Raw genomic sequence first — 18,630 nt, 5'->3', positions numbered from 1 at the left:
ATTGTAGCAGAATAATAATTGAGACTTGCATTTTTAAATTGGAAAAACATGTAGGAGCCTTGGGCATTGTGTCTTCTGCCAGAGTGTAATAGGCAACAGCAAGGACAGGGCTGAATGCAAGGGAACTATTATGATCACACTGACACAAGCACTCACCAGCATTCCTGGGAAGGATATATTGAACTTCCTGATGTTCAGTGAGTTAATCTTCACCCCACTCCCAGATACACTGCAATAAACAGCATTTGAATTATAGGAAAAAGAGGGGGAGAAAAGCTAACCAAAAAGATAAAAAAGGGTAACTAATTCCTGGAGAGTTTACACATCTTTTTATTTGGGGGAAAAATTATTGAGGCCAGTGAGCTTTTTCTCCCTCTTCACAATGTTATGATTTTAAATCTTGCCTGACACCAGGGCCTGATTTAATCTGAGCCAATCTGCCAATGCAACTTGTCTCTATCAGCTGCCCTTTTCCCTGTTAGCCATGCTGGCCAGCCATCCCAGGAGGGAGGCAGGAATTACTGTCCTGTGTCTAAGTCGCAGTCATCTGCACACAGGTTGGTCCTTTGCAGCCTTCAGCACAGTGACACAACAGCTTCGACTGTTTCACTGCCTCCCTTCAGGAACCCACGTCTTTGGGGAGAGAGCCTCTTGTGCTCATGTTCCTGCCAAAGCTGGCATGGCCTGCAGGAAAAGATGAGACTTGGTAGCTTATTTCACCAGTTTGTCCCTTCCAATTTCAAAATTGTTTCCGTTTTGTCACTTCAAAAAGGGTAAAAATACACCCCAGAACCTCAAGATGGAAGACTGTGTTAAATAGCAATGAGGAGGCGGCTCAGGCTCCTCAGCTGGAAAATGGCTGTACATCTGTGAAAGCCATTCCCTAATCCTAAGTGAGGTGGGAAGGGTTTGTGCATGGCTGTACATCTGTGAAAGCCATTCCCTAATCCTAAGTGAGGTGGGAAGGGTTTGTGCATGGCTGTACATCTGTGAAAGCCATTCCCTAATCCTAAGTGAGGTGGGAAGGGTTTGTGCATGGCTGTACATCTGTGAAAGCCATTCCCTAATCCTAAGTGAGGTGGGAAGGGTTTGTGTGGAGGTATGGGCACTGGGATCTGAGCTGCAGCAAGCCCTCCAGGCTGCTTGATGTCCATATTGCCACTTTCACAGATGAGCTGAGGAAGTGGCTGAGGTTGCTTATAAGCATGACAAGTTTTTAATGCTGCCCGGGAAGTAGGGAGCCCTTCTCAACTCCTTTTGCAGTGGAACATTATAAAAATCCCACAAGTAACAAAAAATCCAACCCTCTGAAAGAACCCTGAAAACCAAAACACCCAAAGCCTTTAATTCTGGTATTGTATAGGACAATATATAAATTGGAAGTAGAGCCCAGGTAGAAACAATCTCCCTTAGGCAATACACCTCCCAGTGGGAGGTAAGCAAGGCTTTGTAGGCATGGCTTAGTCTCATGTCACCTGCCCCTCTGGGTGAATGTCCTTTTACCTTGTGGCTGCCCAGAAAGGGGGTGCAAAATTACCTCAATCTGGAGGAGAGGGTGATAATAGCCTGGAAGTTAGGATGGCCTCTTCTCTCTTAATGGAGGCTTTTGTTGAGAGACCCTGTACTTTCTATGTGAGATGATGTGCTCTGTGAATGGGACCCTTCTAGAAGCTTGAGCAAGGACTTGAGATTGTTTCTTGCTTGGAGTTGCACACAAATTGGAACGGAACTGGATGCTGCTATATTTTTTACCTGATTTTTAATGTATTTTTAAAGGGATTTTAAAAAAAGTCTTTGGGGAAGCAGGGTGAAAAAGCAAGACTTAACTTTATCTGGTATCCTAAAGCACACAGGTTTAGATATTTTATTTGTGTCTGTGTTTGTTTTTTTTTTAATAGGCTTGTATTGTAAAATATATGAAAATAAATAAAACAAGAGACTAATGGAAAATGAGCAGTGAGCTACCCCCCTTCTCCACCACCATCTCCTTGTGAATATTAATCAGGTGCCATTCTTTGAGTATATTTGATTGCTGGTGTAACACACTCGAAATGACACATTTCCCAATAGGCAGGAAGCTTGTTGTCATGTCAACACTTGTGATTTATCTGCATTTATTTGTGACAGGTTTTTATTCCTCTTCCCATTCTGTCACTCAGCAGCAGCAAATTATCTCCTTTTTGGAAGGATAAGAATATCCAGGCGACTGTGTGGGAAAACGTACTGGAGGGAATGAGCTTCTAAAAATACAACTCCTGACCTCTCCTCCTTGTTCTGCCTAATTTTAGAGCTACCTCAAAGAGCAAGTCACTGCTGTTGATCTCTTTGGATAGCATGGCAGCACATAAGACCCTCTTGTTATCCGAGAATTTGCTTTTATCCATTGTGAGGTTGTCTTAGGTTCCACACTGAGGAGCTAAACACCAGCTCTGGGCCAAGTGTGTGTATATCAGTTGATGAAGAACTTTAATTTATGCCAGTTGAAAGTCTGACCTCTCTGCTGCTGCTGCTGGAATTTTATGCTGGGAGAAAGCACAGCTCGGATACTCTGGCTGTTGGCACTGTCTCTAGGTCAGGTGTTTTTCACCATACACTTTAATCACTGCCCAGTACTCTGAGCTGGCACCAGCAACATTTTCTGCTGCTTTAGCATCCTCAGTGGGACTACGATTTCATTACTGCACCAGACCTGTGTGACTGCTCTGACTCAGCCCTTATTAACCTGGAATCCCTGGTGCATCAACCCAGAACCAGGTCTGCAGCCTTTAAACAGGGCCTTCAGTCACTGGGTGGTTGGCCATGGACCTTTCTTAGATTAAAGCTATTTCTAAATATTTTAGAAATTATTAGTCTAATTATTAATGCCTCTGATTTGCATTTTTTTTTGCATTTTTAAGAGTGTTGCTGGGACAAGACTCTAAAAGAGGAAACTATCAGTCTGTGAATCTTGTTTTAGAATTTGGGCAGGCAGTTGGCTGAATCTCACAGGATTTCAATCATGCCCCCCAGAGCTTTCCACTGCCCCACATATTGCTGTCACTGGAAGGACACAGACCAAGGACAAGGCAGGTTTTTCTGATGGAGACTCCTGTAAGCAGCTTTGCTGTCCTAGTGACTGTAATTTTAAACTTCTCTTTTATCATTTTGGGCTCAGTTTGACAAGGTCCATGTCAAAAGGCTCTGTTGTGAACTAAAATCACTGCATCAGGCTCACCCCAGCCCTTACAAACTTGCTGTTTACTTCACTGATGTTCTGTCTTCACCCTTTGTAGAAAAGCAAAGAAGCATTTGAATCTAGGAGGTCTGTAAAAGTGCCAGAGTGCAAAAGATATGACCCTTTTATCACTCTAGCTGTCATCTTAGTAGTATTTTTATTTTCTTCCTAATTTGCAGCTTTCAGAAGAGCAGTTGAAAAGCAGAGATGGCATATTTAGATTACACACATCCAGAAACACAGTGCATTCATTGTTCAGTTTCATGAGGCCTTTTCTTAGCCTGAGTGAAATAATGCTTAATCCCCTATAACCTCTCTCAACTTACTGGATGTGAGCACATCTCTTCTTGTTCTAGCTTTCTATATATCTGCCTTTTCCTTCTGCTGTCTTCACATGCTTCTCCCAGTCCTGATCCTCCTGTCAAGCAATGTCAAGGTCAAGGCCTGACAGGATCCCATTAGTGTGATGATCTTCTGTTCTTCTCTCTGGACAGAAGCATTTGATGCTTCATGCAGTGCATATGACTACTGTTAGGAATCTTCAGCTAGTCATGCTATTTCATGGCCATGGCATTTTCATTCCTAGCCTATGTTTGCTATAAAGACTTAATTTGTGGTTTTTTTTTTTTTTTTTTTTTTTGTATTTTACTACCACAATTTAAAACCGGTCAACAAGGCTAGGGGGTTTCAGAGGGAAGACAGGGCTATGACTTCCAGAAGGGTATAGGAATTGGTGCATTCTACCTGGGTGGCTTCTGTTCTATATGGTCTCATCAGCAGCTTTCTGATGCATTTATGGTTGGTACCCTCCATTTATGGTTTGAACTTCAGTCTCCTGAGGGATGTCTGCACAACAGGGAAGGGAATGGCCGATGTTGAAGTGTGATGAATTCCTAACTTCAGAGAGCAGTTACAGTGTCAAAGGCTGGAGGCAGATCCTGAAATAACATCCCCCTAGCTGGAGATAAGACCTTCTTTGGAGCTGCTGATGGTGTTTACAGACAAGTGGCTCCTACCTGGGCATTTCTGATGTGTCCCCATTCTCCCATTGCAGACACACACTATTTGACCTGTCGGATCCAGGAGTGCTCCGAGACCAAGAGGAGCGGGCCCTTTCCGCGCTCCATCGATGTCAGCTCCCTGGTTGTGCAGGATGAATACATCTTCATCCAGGTACGTTGGCTTCATACAAATGGGACGTGAATCCTGCCTGCACAAGGTATTTTTCTTAGAATATTCTTAGGATAAGCACATGGGACAGCAGTTCTTAAGAGCTGGGAGTTCATCCTGTTGGCTCTGCAGTCTGAGCACTTGATCTCTCTGCTCATCACTTGTCTTGAATCATATATTTTTAAAGTTTGCTCATTAAGGGTCCATGGATTTCACAACGTGCTATTTGTGTGGCTATGTAAAATACAAAGGAACTATAAATGAATTGGGGAGAACAGAGAAGAACGAAAGAAATGTGTGAAGGATTAATTTAGGAACTGGAAAGGTTTATGCTGATTTGACAGTCAAGTAATGCTAATAGAGTGAACCAAAATTTGTAGTAGGAGGTAAAATAGCAGAAAAATTGAGAAAAGATCTTACAGGGCAACTTCAAAGTGAAAGGTATCTGTAACTTTGTCAGTTGGTAATGATTCTGGAGATGAAGAGAAAGTGTTAGAAATCGAATTAGAAACTACATGTTTTTGAGATTTTTTAAGAATACATGGGCTGGATGGAACAGGGCCATCTCTCTAAATTTCCTGTCTGTGGAAGCCTGAGAATGAATACTACAGTCTGGAAGATCACTTCTTGAAGATGTACCATTTGGTTGAAAACTGAGAGCCAGGCTGCAGTGATTCCAGATTGTAGGAAAGCTCAGGAGACACAGAAATTACAGACATGCTGATGTTAACTGCTTGCCTCCAGTGCTGAAGCAGGGGGAACAAAATGAGATGAAGACTGCATTCAGGTGGTACAAAAAAGGCACATGCTTCCCTTTTTGAGTAAGACTGGGTTATATTAAGCTCCTATTTTATTTCCTTGAGTGAGCATTTTTCTTGACTGTATCCAAATTATGAGAAAGATTTGCTGTCTGTGCTGGGATTAGGTGGAAGACTGGATCCCTGTGGCCTGGGAGGACTGCAGGATGAAAACTGCATGCATTTGAGCAAGACTTGGCAGAGTTCTGAAAGCAGGGGAGTCTACTGCTCTGCTGCTCTGGAGATGACCTACTGCAATGGGAGCCACAGCTCCCCTCAATCCCCATGAAACCCAGGCTGCTATGCTTCCTTTGGCCTCAGTGGAGATCCACTGCTAGAAAACACTGTGAATTCAGATTTTGCAACTTTGTAAGTCATGATTTGACTAAAAGCAATGGCTTTCCAATCGATAAATGCTCTGCTCTCCAAGGAGTATTTTAGGGAGATTGTCTTAATGTGGGGGTTTATGTCTGTGGCAAAGGGTGTTGTGGAACATCCAGCTCTTTAAGCATGAGGCCTTACAGATGTTTCTCACTCCACAGCTCTCATCTGTGTTAAAACAAGGCCAGTCTGTTTAGAATCTTTATCTCACAGTGAGGACATGGGCCTGGTGTGTGTGTTCCTCTGCCTCAAATCAGCAGTGAGCAGCTCAGGCTATTAGCTTCTAAAAACTTCAAGTTAAAAAAAAATGTGTGTGTACCAACACATGCATGTATGTATATGTAATACTCAAGTGTCTTGACTATTCTTAGCAAGGTTTTATTATAGCTTAATGGGTGTACGAATTGAAAATCACATCCCCACATTTTAAAAAGCTGTTGAATATACACACAGAACATTGCTGCTGCTTTGTGCAGGAGACTCTCCATTCCCAGACTGTCTATCCCTTTCCCTGTGTTTTGTATCACACTGGCAAGGTTTCTGCCTGTCCAGCAGCCTGCTGTAAGTGGCTGCAGATGCTGGGCAGGGATTGAGCCCATGCAGAGCTCAAGTGACACACAGGCACGTCAGATTCCCAGCACACTCTGAGCTGAAGGTGTGTGAAATCCAGGATATGGTCAATGGACTATGCAGAGTGTTTTCTTGGTAGGAGTGCTGATGTGTCCTGGATGTATTAGCCTCACAAACCATGTGGTATTGCTGCCTATTATGGGATGTGTCAGATTGACTGCTTGCAATGTCTCACGTGTATAATCTGGATAATCTTGGACAGAAGTATAGGAGCCAGGTCTTTAGAATTTTAAATATTAGACAGAGATGAATAAATAAATATCAAATTAAGTGTTAAGAACCTGGTGAGGTTTAATAGCTGCATAAAGCATTGGTGCATGAGTTCTGATATGTCTGTTCTGGAACAAATCAGAATTAATGTATTGGAGTGGAGAGAGGAACTTGTTTTTTTAACTTTTGTCATTAAACCAGTAGATTTTTAGCCTAAATCTGTAGGCAGTGCTGCTCCTCTAAATTTAGAGAGATTGAAACCTTCAGGGGCAATTTACCTCTTATTTCACCTATTTCAACATGAGATAGATCTCTCTTTGAGTGTGCCTTTCTCATTAATATTAGAAGGAACCTAAGTAGAGCTTAGTGAAAATGCCAAAATTTTTGACAGCTAAAATTAGGGAAGATGAATTCCAGATATTGATATCAATGTCTTAGATTATCTGCATAGAGTTATTTACTAGTGAATATCCATTCTAACCAAGTTGATGAACATGCCTGTGCTGTAAGATTCCTGGGGAGCATTAACTTGTGTAACTGCACTCAAAGCAAACGTGATACTATGATCCATAATGGATAGGGGAAAGAAGAACCCAGAAGATATTATAATGCCATTATAAATCAAAAATTCCTGTTGTGCAGCACTTCTGAAAGAATCTTTCACAATTACAGTACAAAGAAGGAAAATGAGAATGATCTTACGCTTGAAAATTTCATCTGTTGAAGAGAGTTTGAAGACTGGCACTTGTTACCAAGCAAAAGAGACAGATAACATAGCCCATGAGGAAAGATGTAAAAGGTAATGTGGAGGAAAGAAAGAAATAGCTACTAAGAGAGAGTAGGAAGAATTATTATGAATAAAGCAGTAGGTGATCACTATGAATTTATTGACTGACTTTCTATTTGATTGATCAGTAGTTATTTAAGGATGCCTATCATGTCACTAGGATTGGATTGGATCATTCTGCATAAAATGATACATTAAGTGAAAATCTTACCTTCTCTTGCATGTATAAATTTTCATTCAGTTCACAGTACTGGTCTGGTGTAACCAGGAGCCAATACCATAATCTTCTTTCATGATTAATACTTAAAATTCCTACAAGTTGCAAAACAAATCATTTATTTGTGAGAAAACCTTGGAATATGTCTGGACTTATGTACTATAGCAGAAGGAGCTAATTTGATGACCAACTTTGCCATTTAATGTCCATGTTCAATTACATAGCTGTGCTCCAGTGAGTACTTGTTACTGAAACAATATCACTTTCCAAACTTAGGTGCAAACATAACCTACAACTGCCTAAAAGATGTGATTTCCCCACAATTACCTGAACTGCTTTGGTATTCTCGTCTGCAGACACAGCGATCAGGGATAGTCATTTGGGATGAGTCTAGAGTATTGATATACTTTGGAGAATTTATATGTTAAAAAATAAATTACAGAAGGAATTCTGGGAATGGTATTTTTCAAGCAAGTCTTGTGTCAGGGTTTCTAATGGAATTGCTCAGGTTGCTGAAAAGTGTTGAAAATTAAATAGGCTTTAATGAAAATGGCAATTATTTTTCAGGAAATTCTATTTTGACTGAGATAGCATTGTTTGGAGAAAACCTTTTTGTTTTCTTACAAGTAAACAAATAATATCAATGCTACTTGGTTCTTTAAAGAGAAGATCAGGAATGATCTGTGTATATTTCCTTGTCAAGAGATCAAAAATTTCCACTGAAAATGAAGGAAAACATGACCAAATGTCACTGCTTATTTCAGGCAGTGAGGAGAGTCTGGGCCACAGAAATCCCAGTACAGTGTTGCTCATTGGGGGGGTCTGAGGAGTCCTGAGGGGCATGAATAGGGCAGTGCCTTCTCTGGGAATCAGCTTTGCTCTGGGATGGTGCTTGTGCAGAGAGCAGCATTCCTGTGGGCAGACCCATAGCTGCCATAGAGAGCTAAGAACTGCTAAGTTAAAGGAGCTGCTCCTGGTTGCCCAAAAGTTGTGTGCAAGCATCTCAGGTACAATGGCTCAGTGGTTCTTCTGGGAGGCTGGACTCCCACTGTGGATGAGCCTGGCTGCTAGTGGAGAGGGATGACATTCCCAGTGCTGACCCTTGTGAGGACTGTGTCTTCACAGAGAAACCTAGGTATCAGGAGATGGACAGAAACAGTGATGGAACTCTTCAGAATGTGTGACATGATGACTGCTGGCACTGCTGTTATAGTGCTGCTGACCTGAGGATGTCAGTGGGACAAAATTTACAGGGCAACAGTATTTTTTCTGAGCTGGAACTGACAGAGTTGGAAAAGGACAGATAAGATTTTGGGCATATTCACAAGGGACATGAGAAACGATTTGGTTTCTCAAAATTGTTTTTTTCTCTTTTTTCCCCACTTGTAGATCTAGGTCTCATAAATATGTTTCCATCCCCCTATTAATTTTGTTGTGTTGTGTAAACCCTTCTGTATGTGGCTTTCCCCTCAGAGATTGTACCAGTCTAGTCTGGCATGCAGTTATCACTGTCCCTGTTCCTCTCTGTCTCTATCAGCACTTGGAGACCCTCAGGGTTACTTTGGCCTTTTTGATTTGAGCTGGCTGTAAGTGCAGAGGTGTGTGAATGGATGATCAATACATGTGTTGGTTGTTTTTTATGTATTTATTTTTCTCCAGGAGGCTGCAGACTCTGCTATCCCACTGGGGAGGAGCTGAAGTTGATCTGAGTTGTAGCTCAGATGTTCAGCACTTTCCATAGCAGTGACAACACCTCTGGGTATAGAAGACACCTCAGACTTAGCAGCTGATACCTGGTTTGGGTTTGGGAGTGATACAGGCCAAACAAATGCCTTTGGAGATGAACTCTCTCAGATCTCTCTTTGACTGGTGGTGTCATAAGGACAAGGAATGATTCCTGTAAAGTTTGATTGAAAAGGATTGGCGTTTTGCTTCAGATCCTGGCCCATTTCCACTTTAAAAGGGAAGTGCTTTGCACCACTAATCAGAGAGGCATGCTGAGAGGCAGTGCCTTATCACTTTCCAAAGCCTTTAAAGACTGGAGGCATAGGTACAACTTCCCCTTTCCATCTCATGGCATAATTTATCAAGGTGTTTAGCTGCAGGCTGAAACTCAAGTGTCTTGTCTTTCATTGGCCCCTGCTTCTACTTCTCCTTCTGGAAAGCTTTCTTGTCTTCTTTCTATGCCATTTCATTTGTGATTCAGTCTCCTGGGAACCCTCGGAACTGCACATCTTTCTCTTCAGTCCATATTCCTTCAGGCTGTCCTGGGACATATGATATTCAATAAAGCTTAGTTGCTCTCCTGATGGTCCTTTGTTTTGAGGTTGATGTGATGAAGGGAGAAAAGAGTGTGAGGGCAGCTGGGAAGAGAGACAGGGTCTTGACTGTGGTTTATAAGCCTCCTGAATGTGATGGGGTCTGTTGTTGCCATTTAGGAGCAAGGGATGGTGGCTACTCACACCTTGCGCATGGAGCAGTGTAGAAGCAGCAGCAGTTCCTGTAGGAATTGTAGGAATTACATATGGAAAATGAAAAGTTCAAGTGAAAATGCTCTTCTGTGATACTGATGTTTTATCTGGCTCTTCTTCACCTTCTGAAGTTTAAACTTGGAAGACTTTTGCTGAATTCGGGAGTTGCACAGCAGGGCAGCACCTCAGCCTGCTCACTGGCAGGAGTGAGAAAGAGCAAATCCAGAATTTCTCCAGAGGTGGTTGTGTGGTGCAGCTGAGTAGGAGTCTTACAGAGCACATCTCAATAACTCCTCTGGCTCAGAGGAACAAACGCTTCTGCCAAAATCTGTTGAACCATTTCAGTCTTCTTTTGCATCAGAAAAGTTTCCTTAAAACATATGCAGATGTCAGTATTCACCCACAATCATTGATAATGTCTTACAAAACCTATGGATAATATTTCCATTTTTGGACGCCTGGTATCCCATCAGAGTGTGTCTAAAAATTTCAGCTGAAGTAATTTGATGCAAAATGGCATTTATATACTTTCTTTTTATTTGTATCAAATTCTGGTTTTATCAGGGTGGATATATTTATTACAACCTTTTTTTTTTCCCCAGCCTCAGTAGAAAGAAAAATACTTATTATTTATAATATTAGAATTTAGGTTGGGGGACATTTCTCTTTGAGGCATTATGGAGGGGAAAAAATTTCCTGATTCTAGAAGCTATATATATCTAAGCCCAGCTCAGAGAAGTAGTTTAATATTATTACTGGTTGTGACTATGCTTGTTTAGGAACACTTGAAAGTGCTTATGTTTAGTAGGACATGAGTGTATGTTTCAAGTTTATTGAGTATTTAAGAATAGGCTAAATGAGCATATTTGCTGAATTGAAGTAATTTATCAGGTGGATAGAATTCAACCAGCAGCCACAGCTGAGCTGATGCTAATTCATAGGGATTCCTGACTTCAGTTATCAAGTTAGCAATTTAAAAACTTAAATAAGTGGCAAATTTCCCCAGGAATAAAGAAAGTGGTTGTTTTTTTTTTTTTTTGGATTTTTTTTTTTTTTTAGATTTTTGTTGTTGTTGTTGTTTTTTTAATTAATGTGAGACTTCTCAGCAGTGAAACAGGATAGAGGGGAAAAATTAAATGCTCTTTTCCCAGTATAGAACCTTCTCTTTATTTTCATAGAAACTAAATACACCACGTTCAAATATAAATTTCTTTCCTCCATTTTTTCCTCCATTAAATAGGAGCCAAAGGTCTTAACAGAAATCAATCCATGCAATTTATTTTTAACTTCACCCTGCTTAGCTACGATTGATTTTTATCTCTGCGATCGATGGTAGAGAAAACGGTTTGGCGGGACAATGGAGCACTCTCCAGCTTGTAGGGGCTGGTCTTTGAGTCTTTTATTGAAGGAATCATTAAAAGCTTATTATGAAACTAATAGGATGAAGACGTTTAAATGATGAACACGATTACACCTGTTTTACTGGTGAATAATATCTGCCAGAGCTGATCTCCTCTCACTCCTATTTAAAATGCTGGACAGCACTCCAGTGGGGGAAATTAATCCATACAGATGAAAGAAAGTGCATCCCACGTGCTAGTTAAAAGCTCTTCTTAAAGCAAGACAGGCAGTAAGTAGTTTGCTACTTTCCTGTTCACTGCTGGGTGCTTTTCATCCATTTGTAGCACAGTTTCATCTTTTCTGTGCCAAATATCACATTTGGAACTTGAGCCTAAACATGTCTTGATAAAAAAATTATTAACATTTTCCTTAATTTATTTATTTTTTATTGATTTTCTTTCTAGGGCTTTTTGTGATGTACTTTCTTTTATCACTCTTTCCCCTCCCATCACGTTGTCTGATTGATCAGCTGAAGATATAAAGTATTGCCTTGGCAAACTCATATGTTTCCTCTGAAATCAAAAGGAGGTTTAATGTGTACAATTATGCTCTTCTCACAAGTTGATTTCTGTGTGGGTGATGTGCACCTGCAGCTCTGATGTGGCTTGTGTTTTGGTGTAGCTGCACATTTTCTGCAGGAGCTGCTTTTAAAACAAATGCAATCCTTCTATTCAAGATGACTCTGTCCTTTAGCTGTGTCATCTTTTCTCTGAGGGAAGAGGCAGCTGAACAGGGACTGAGCCAGTATAATAAATGCTGCTTTGTCACAGCAAATTTTCTCTGATGGGTGTGATGCTCTAAAGAGTGTCATGTTTTCTAAGCCTGCTGAATTCACCAGGCAACTTGAGGGTGCTTCATGCACAGAAACTCCACAGCGCACTGCAGTAATTGCATGTTGTTCAATGACTGTGCAGAAGGCATGATGTTAATGGAAACCACAGGGAGATAATTCAGACTGGATGGTACCTGTCATGATGGGATTTATGCTGGGGAATGCAGAACCTCACTGCACAGAAATATCTGGAAGATTGCTTTTCCTCGTTATGGTGGCTAATCAAGAAGGAAAAACATTACACTAGGTTCATGTTCTTCCTCATCTTCTGAATCTTTTGTGACTGGAATTGTGGTTAGGCTTGGGAGAGGAGGCACAACTTTTCAATCCTCAAACTCACAAACTTGTGCAAGGCCTAGGCAAGGCTGTCTCTGAAGAACCCCAAAATCCCTTGGTAAGGGTGTCAGTGGAGCAGCCATCCTGCTGAACTTGCCATGACTCTTCTGTGCTTTAATCCACAATTTGATTTGGGGGATTTTATGCTCACAAGAAGGAGAAAGGGAACCTAAAGTTAAAGCAATGTGGAGGGATGCCAGGGCTCCCTATGGAGGTGGAGAACACAGGTCCAGGATGCTGCTACAACACTGATAGAGTGTTTCTGAACTTTTAACTCCTACCAGCTCATTTGATGTTACTGGAAGGGAGGGGAACTCTACAAGCAGAGGAATCACCTTGGAAAACAAGTGAGGTGTTTATTGAAAATAACATCAACTATATACTATTAAGAACTTACTACCAACAAGAAGTATAAAATTTGGTTCTGTGAGCTTTTTGCTGACTTTCCTGCAGATTCTTTGAGCAGCAGGAGGCAGATGGGATCCTCCTTAGCCCAGGGGTCTTTCTGAGATTTAGTAATTTCATGTTTGTTCCATCAATATCTGCCTTACATTGGAAATTATGAGTCCCAGCATAAGCCAGCCAGAAAGATGATAAAGAACCCTCCATACACAGTGATCTACAATTCCTCACATCATCTAGGGCTCCTTTACAGTCTGAGACCTCTTAAGTCATTCTGCTTGCCATCCAAAGTTTTTTAAATAAACAGATGTTTTTGCCTAAGATGAACTTCAATCTAAAGGAAAAAAAAAAAAAAAAAGGAAGCAAGCTGCAAAGCTTCCTCTTAAATAATCATATTCAATCATTAACATGAGAAATGGCTTTATGTGTTCCTAGACATGTCACAGAAATTACTGAGATAAATAGATTCCATGACAAATTTTATGTACTTTTCTGCAGTCTTGTGAACGTATTTGTTTTCTTCTTGATGCACTCTGTCTCATTACAGGTCAGGAGGGGGAATGAGCCAACATATCGAGACTTTCAGGGCTTTCAAAGACAAATTTCTCATGTTTCTCTTCTTAAGTGTCAGCTGATATAAGTTAGATAAGACTTTTCTCACGAATGTGGAAATATTAAAGAAAAGTAGTAGCTCATGAGTGGAGGGAGGAAGAAAGAACACAGGTCAGGAAAGACAGATGTGTTTAATGACAAACACATTTGTCCATAGGAATAATTCCTACTGACCAGAAGCCCAATTAAACACATAAAGTAGAAATCCAGGAAAACAGATTAATGATCCAGTCATTAGCGATGGAGGAAGAAAAAGACAAACCCAGCTAATTCTGTACTGAGCATGACAGATGAGCTCACAGCAAATAATTGGGTCACATTCATCAAATGTGAACTGAAAGGAGGCATTGGAGGGCAAAACTCTGCCATAATCTCTGGGATTTACAGTGTTGGAGCATTTGCTCATAGGAAAAGGAAAAGTTCATCAAAATAAATTAAGTTGGGCCTTCCAAAATTCATTCTGTACCACAGTGCTTGCCAAAACTTTATTGGAGGCTCGATCATTTTTTTGGAACTGTTATAACTGTGCATGTAAATCTTGTGAAGATGAGACCCTGGCTGGGAAAAACTTGCACAGCTCCTGCCAACAGAATTGTGGGTGGCTTCATATTAACTGGCTCAGGAAGACCACAAACCTCAAATATTTCTATTTCTAAGCCTTTGTCAAGGTGACCTAGTCCAGGTGGAAGCCTGAAAGGGAGTTTAACTATTGCATACTGAACTTTAACAGTGTTTTAATCCTAACTTTCTACATTTAAAAACCAGACAAACAAACAAATTCAAAGAAACCCCCTCCAGGTACCAGTTTTCAGTGGGATAAAGCCAAAAAAAATGGTGTAAAACCTTTTGAGTGTGACAGACTTGTAGCAGAACCTGTTGTGTCACAGAAAGTGGAAGTTGATCACCCCTTGATATTTTTGCCACTCTGTGTTCACTGGATTAACTGGAAGATTGTTGGACTGTTCCCAATCTCAATTGGTCATCACACCATTTACAAAATATGTAAATATTATTGTCCTCATCTACAAGTTGATGACCATGTCTCAGCCCATTAGAAGATGTGGCTATTGAATGCAGGGTTCTTAGCCAGTAGTCACTGGACATATTCAGTTCATGTGAGAATTAAGAATTTGGGTTTTCCAATGGAGGCCATAAATATTAAAAGAGAAGAGGGGATATTTAATTACTCCCTGTGCTATTTAGACAATATCTAGAAGTGTGGGAATCCTTCGAGCAGTGCTTGTAGAGCTGAAAGAGATAAAATTACTGCAAACATGAATTTTGCCTTATAGCTGGACTCAGTATGAATCAACTGCACAGTTTGTTCTATCTTGTGAAAATTTTATTTTGATGTGGAAGTATTAAATGGGAAATATATCTTTCCAAAGTAGCAGACAATGACCTTATTCAGCCTGCAGAAGAGGAGGCTGCAGGGAGGCATTAGGGCACCTTCCACTACCTAAAGTGGCTATAAGAGAGCTGCAGAGGGACTTTGGACAAGGGTGTGGAGTGCCAGGACAAGGAGGAATGGCTTTGAAATTAAAGGGGGTAGAATTAGATTAGATACAAGGAAGAACTGGATGATCTTTAAGGTCTCAACCCACACCATTGTGTGATGCTGTGATCCTCACAGCTCAGAGCTGAAATGCTCACTGCTATGCCAGTCTGTTGCATCACTCTGGGGAATGGTTTCCCCCCCACCAGAGACCCCTGTAGCTGTAACCATGTTAGTTTAACCCTTCCTTCCTTTATGGACCCAATTGGCCGGGAGCCAATTGGCTCTTCCTGAACAGGAGGGTAGATAATGCCCTGCTCCTCCATTGTTCGCTCTCTTTCCCTCTTCCTCCTATGGAATAAACGTCTTGGACCACACTGGGGGTTAGAGCCTCTTTTGGAATCTTTTGCCTTAACCCTGAAATATTTCCCCCAAAGCTCTCTCAGATCTGGGCTAGCCTTGTAACTCCAGGGGGCTGCGGGGGGACGTATTGCACCAGTCCACAGTGCACTTTCCATGAAGTGAGAGTCCAGTGACTGCTGTTTCCTCCCTGTCTCTTCTACTGGCTTGTTCTGGGTCCGTAGACAAGTTGCTTTAGATTTTCCTGTTTGTGTTTATCCTTGGCTTTAGCTAAATGTTATCTGTATAGAGTTTATTTTTTGTCATATAGGTCATTCTTATGACCTTATGCCATGTGTGCTATAATAATAGCTGGTTTTGTTTTTTTCTCTGGAGGGTGATAAATACAGTTATGATGACATTACAAGTAAAAATGGGAAAAAATCTGAAGGGGAAGTCTTAGTGGAGAAGCTGGTCCAACTTTTAAACCTCCCTTTCTTTCCAGTTTTTCTAACTGTCAATGGAAAAGCCTTGAGTTGATTAGATATCAGATTTCATGACCAATAATAGCGTGTGCTTTGGCAGCTTCTCCAGGGAAGAAAGCCACTATCTAGAGGTGATAGCATTGCTGAGAATACAATTGATGCTGTAGCAATATTCTATGTAGCTCATTCTCAAATATCACTGTCAGATAAAGGAAGTATATCTAGGAGAGAATCTAGGACCTTTCTCTTAGCTTTATTGGAAACTTAAGAAGCCAACAAGTGATATTCCATACAACAGACAAGTGCTTTGTGCATTGTTTTATCTTAAGACCTGCAAGACTGCCAAACCAGCAGAATGTAGGAAATTCACTGATGTAAGCCTTGTTTTAGCCAGGTCTGAGGTGGTGCCAGAAAGAACACCTACAGCAGGAGTAAGTGACTCTTGACAGGTTTTACATCCCATATTTTACAAATTATCTGTGTTAGATCTCATTGATGCATGGCATTTTTGCATAGGCTTTAGTTCATTCAGTCCATAAAAGTGCAGATTTGGATGTCTATCAGTTCCCCCTACGTACATCCATTTTCAGAGAGTATAATTTCAGAGAAACCAGTTTCATAGTGACAAAGGGCATCTAAGAGCTTAGCTCCAGCTTTCCAAGAGCACATTTACAGTTAGCAGTAAATGGTGCTAGTGTGGATCTCTGCTGTTAGTCTCTATAAAAGGTTGTTGGAAGACAATCCTGGCCTCAAGGGACTTACAGTGCAGACAAGGCTGAGTAGCAGCAAAGAGGGATTATCTCCTACTTACAGGGGAAGAACAGAAGCACAGAGACTTTAAATTACTTGCCCAAAGTAATTGAGCTGGACCATGTGATGAAACCAGATCTTCCTTTTCCTCCCACTCAATACTTTTTTTCCTGAGATGTTAAAATCACACTGGATTTCAATCATAGGAGACGAAATGGAAAGTTCATTAGCACAACTTAAATAAATAATTCTCCATCCCTCTCAGGTTTGTGATTTCTTTGGAGTTACCCAAATGCCTTTAGGGACAGCTGTGCCTGTTATAGAAAAGGTACCTGAAAGAAAGTTTGTTAGAGGCATCATCACAGAGTGTCTCAGAAGGGTCATCACTGACTTTCTTTGGTGTTTCCATAGGTGACAACTGGTGGAAGAGCAACTTACTATGTGTCATACAGACGGGAGCCTTTTGCACAGATCAAATTACCCAAATACTCCCTTCCTAAGGTGAGTCCACCATTTGTGAACACAGACATGTAATACTTTGGGAAGCCAAATATGTGAGGTTCCATAAGTTGAAGTGCTGGGTCCTTCACTTGGATCACAACAACCCCACACACTGCTACAGGCCGGGGACAGAGTGGTTAGAAAGTGGCTCAGTGGAAAAGGACCTGGGGGTGTTGGCTGGCAGCAGCTGAAAGTAAGCCAGCAACTCCTGAGATGGATAAGAAGGCAAATGGTATCTTTGTATCAAAACTATTGTTGCCACCAGGACTAGGAAAATGACCTGTTCTAATGCAGATTTGTTTGTGGCCCTGATTTAGAATTTGTGAATGCTATAATATCAGGGGTACTTCTGTAATTTAAAGATCAGAAGTACTTTAAGGCTAGGTGTCATGAAAAATTTTCGAGCCATGTAAAGGAGGATTGTTTATGCTGCCCTTAGTTACTAGAATATTTTTGCTGTACAGTAATAACTATCTGTCATGTGCAGATTAAGGAACTCTGCTGGAGTTGTATGTATGTGAGCTTGGCACCAGGGTAATGCAATATTTGCATTGCAACTGGTAAAAACAGACTGAAGTCATTGGGCATTTTGCTTTATTTTCACACTGTTGGAATAGATTGGATACCTCCTTAATCTTTAAGGAATTACAGCTGCCGGGCAAGAACAAACCTCCTGATTTAGTCTTCCTTTGTTGAGGGAAATGGCAAATCTCCCACTGATTGTACTCACTGGGATAGAATTAGGCCCTCAAATGTTTTTTCTCCCCATCTCTTGCCGATAGGATATGTTAGGTCTATTAGAAATAGCCTCATTTAATCAATCCCAACTTTTCATCTAGATCCCTCACACAAAAGATTAAGATGCGTCCTAGGCAGGATGAGGATATTGAACTGATCTTCCTCCAGATATTCTTTCCTGAAATCAGGTCACTCCATCCTTTGGGAGACTTCAAGAATTAAGATTTCTTGATGCAGAAACAGTGCAAGGAATTAATCAAGGCCTCTTGGTACTCTAGAGAAAGTTTAAATAGATACAAAGAGATAAATGGAGTCTCATATAACCACAGTCATTTTGCTTCTAGCTGAACCTGTGTCAGTTTGTTCAACAATGGTAGTAAGGATGAAGTGCTTAAATACTCATCACCACCCTGAAAGTAATTTCTATTAACCTGTTTTAAAATAATACCAAGAAAATGCACTGTCAAATGTCTTTGATATTAAAACTAAATGGAGAAACCATTGTTAGACTTTTTTGTATCTTGGTCAGCAGCAGAAATCCAACAAAGGTTAGTCAGTGGATTATTTGATAGCCCATACAATGTGGGGTAATTGGTCTCAGATAAACACTTAATAGGAAAGTGTGTTATTAAAAATCACTATCATCAGCAGCTCAAACTGATACCTATACTTCACCCTCAAGTAAATGTGAACTCCAAGGTTTTTTGAAACCATCCCTTGCCAGTTGGAAGCACAAGTCCATTATTTCAGCGTGTGAATGAAAATTATCACTGCTTTTAGCCTGGTGCCATATGATGCTTAGTGACTATGAAGACTTCAGGCTCCAAGGCTGTGAATCTTCTACAAGTAATAAAACTGACTT

The 18,630-nt window shown here is 40.9% G+C and overlaps 1 protein-coding gene across 1 annotated transcript in view; it reads left to right on the top strand.

The window, feature by feature from the left end:
* Positions 1-18,630, top strand: part of SORCS3 (sortilin related VPS10 domain containing receptor 3) — a 264,974-nt gene that overhangs the window by 189,869 nt on the left and 56,475 nt on the right. Inside the window, exons 7-8 of the mRNA XM_053949043.1 lie at positions 4,269-4,387; positions 16,941-17,030. Of these exons, the coding sequence (XP_053805018.1) occupies positions 4,269-4,387; positions 16,941-17,030 (209 nt within the window). The remainder of the gene's footprint in view (positions 1-4,268; positions 4,388-16,940; positions 17,031-18,630) is intronic.

The sequence above is a fragment of the Vidua chalybeata genome, chromosome 8 (genome assembly GCF_026979565.1).
Source record: "Vidua chalybeata isolate OUT-0048 chromosome 8, bVidCha1 merged haplotype, whole genome shotgun sequence".
Lineage (NCBI taxonomy): Eukaryota > Metazoa > Chordata > Aves > Passeriformes > Viduidae > Vidua > Vidua chalybeata.
This window is presented reverse-complemented; position numbering and strand designations above follow the sequence as displayed.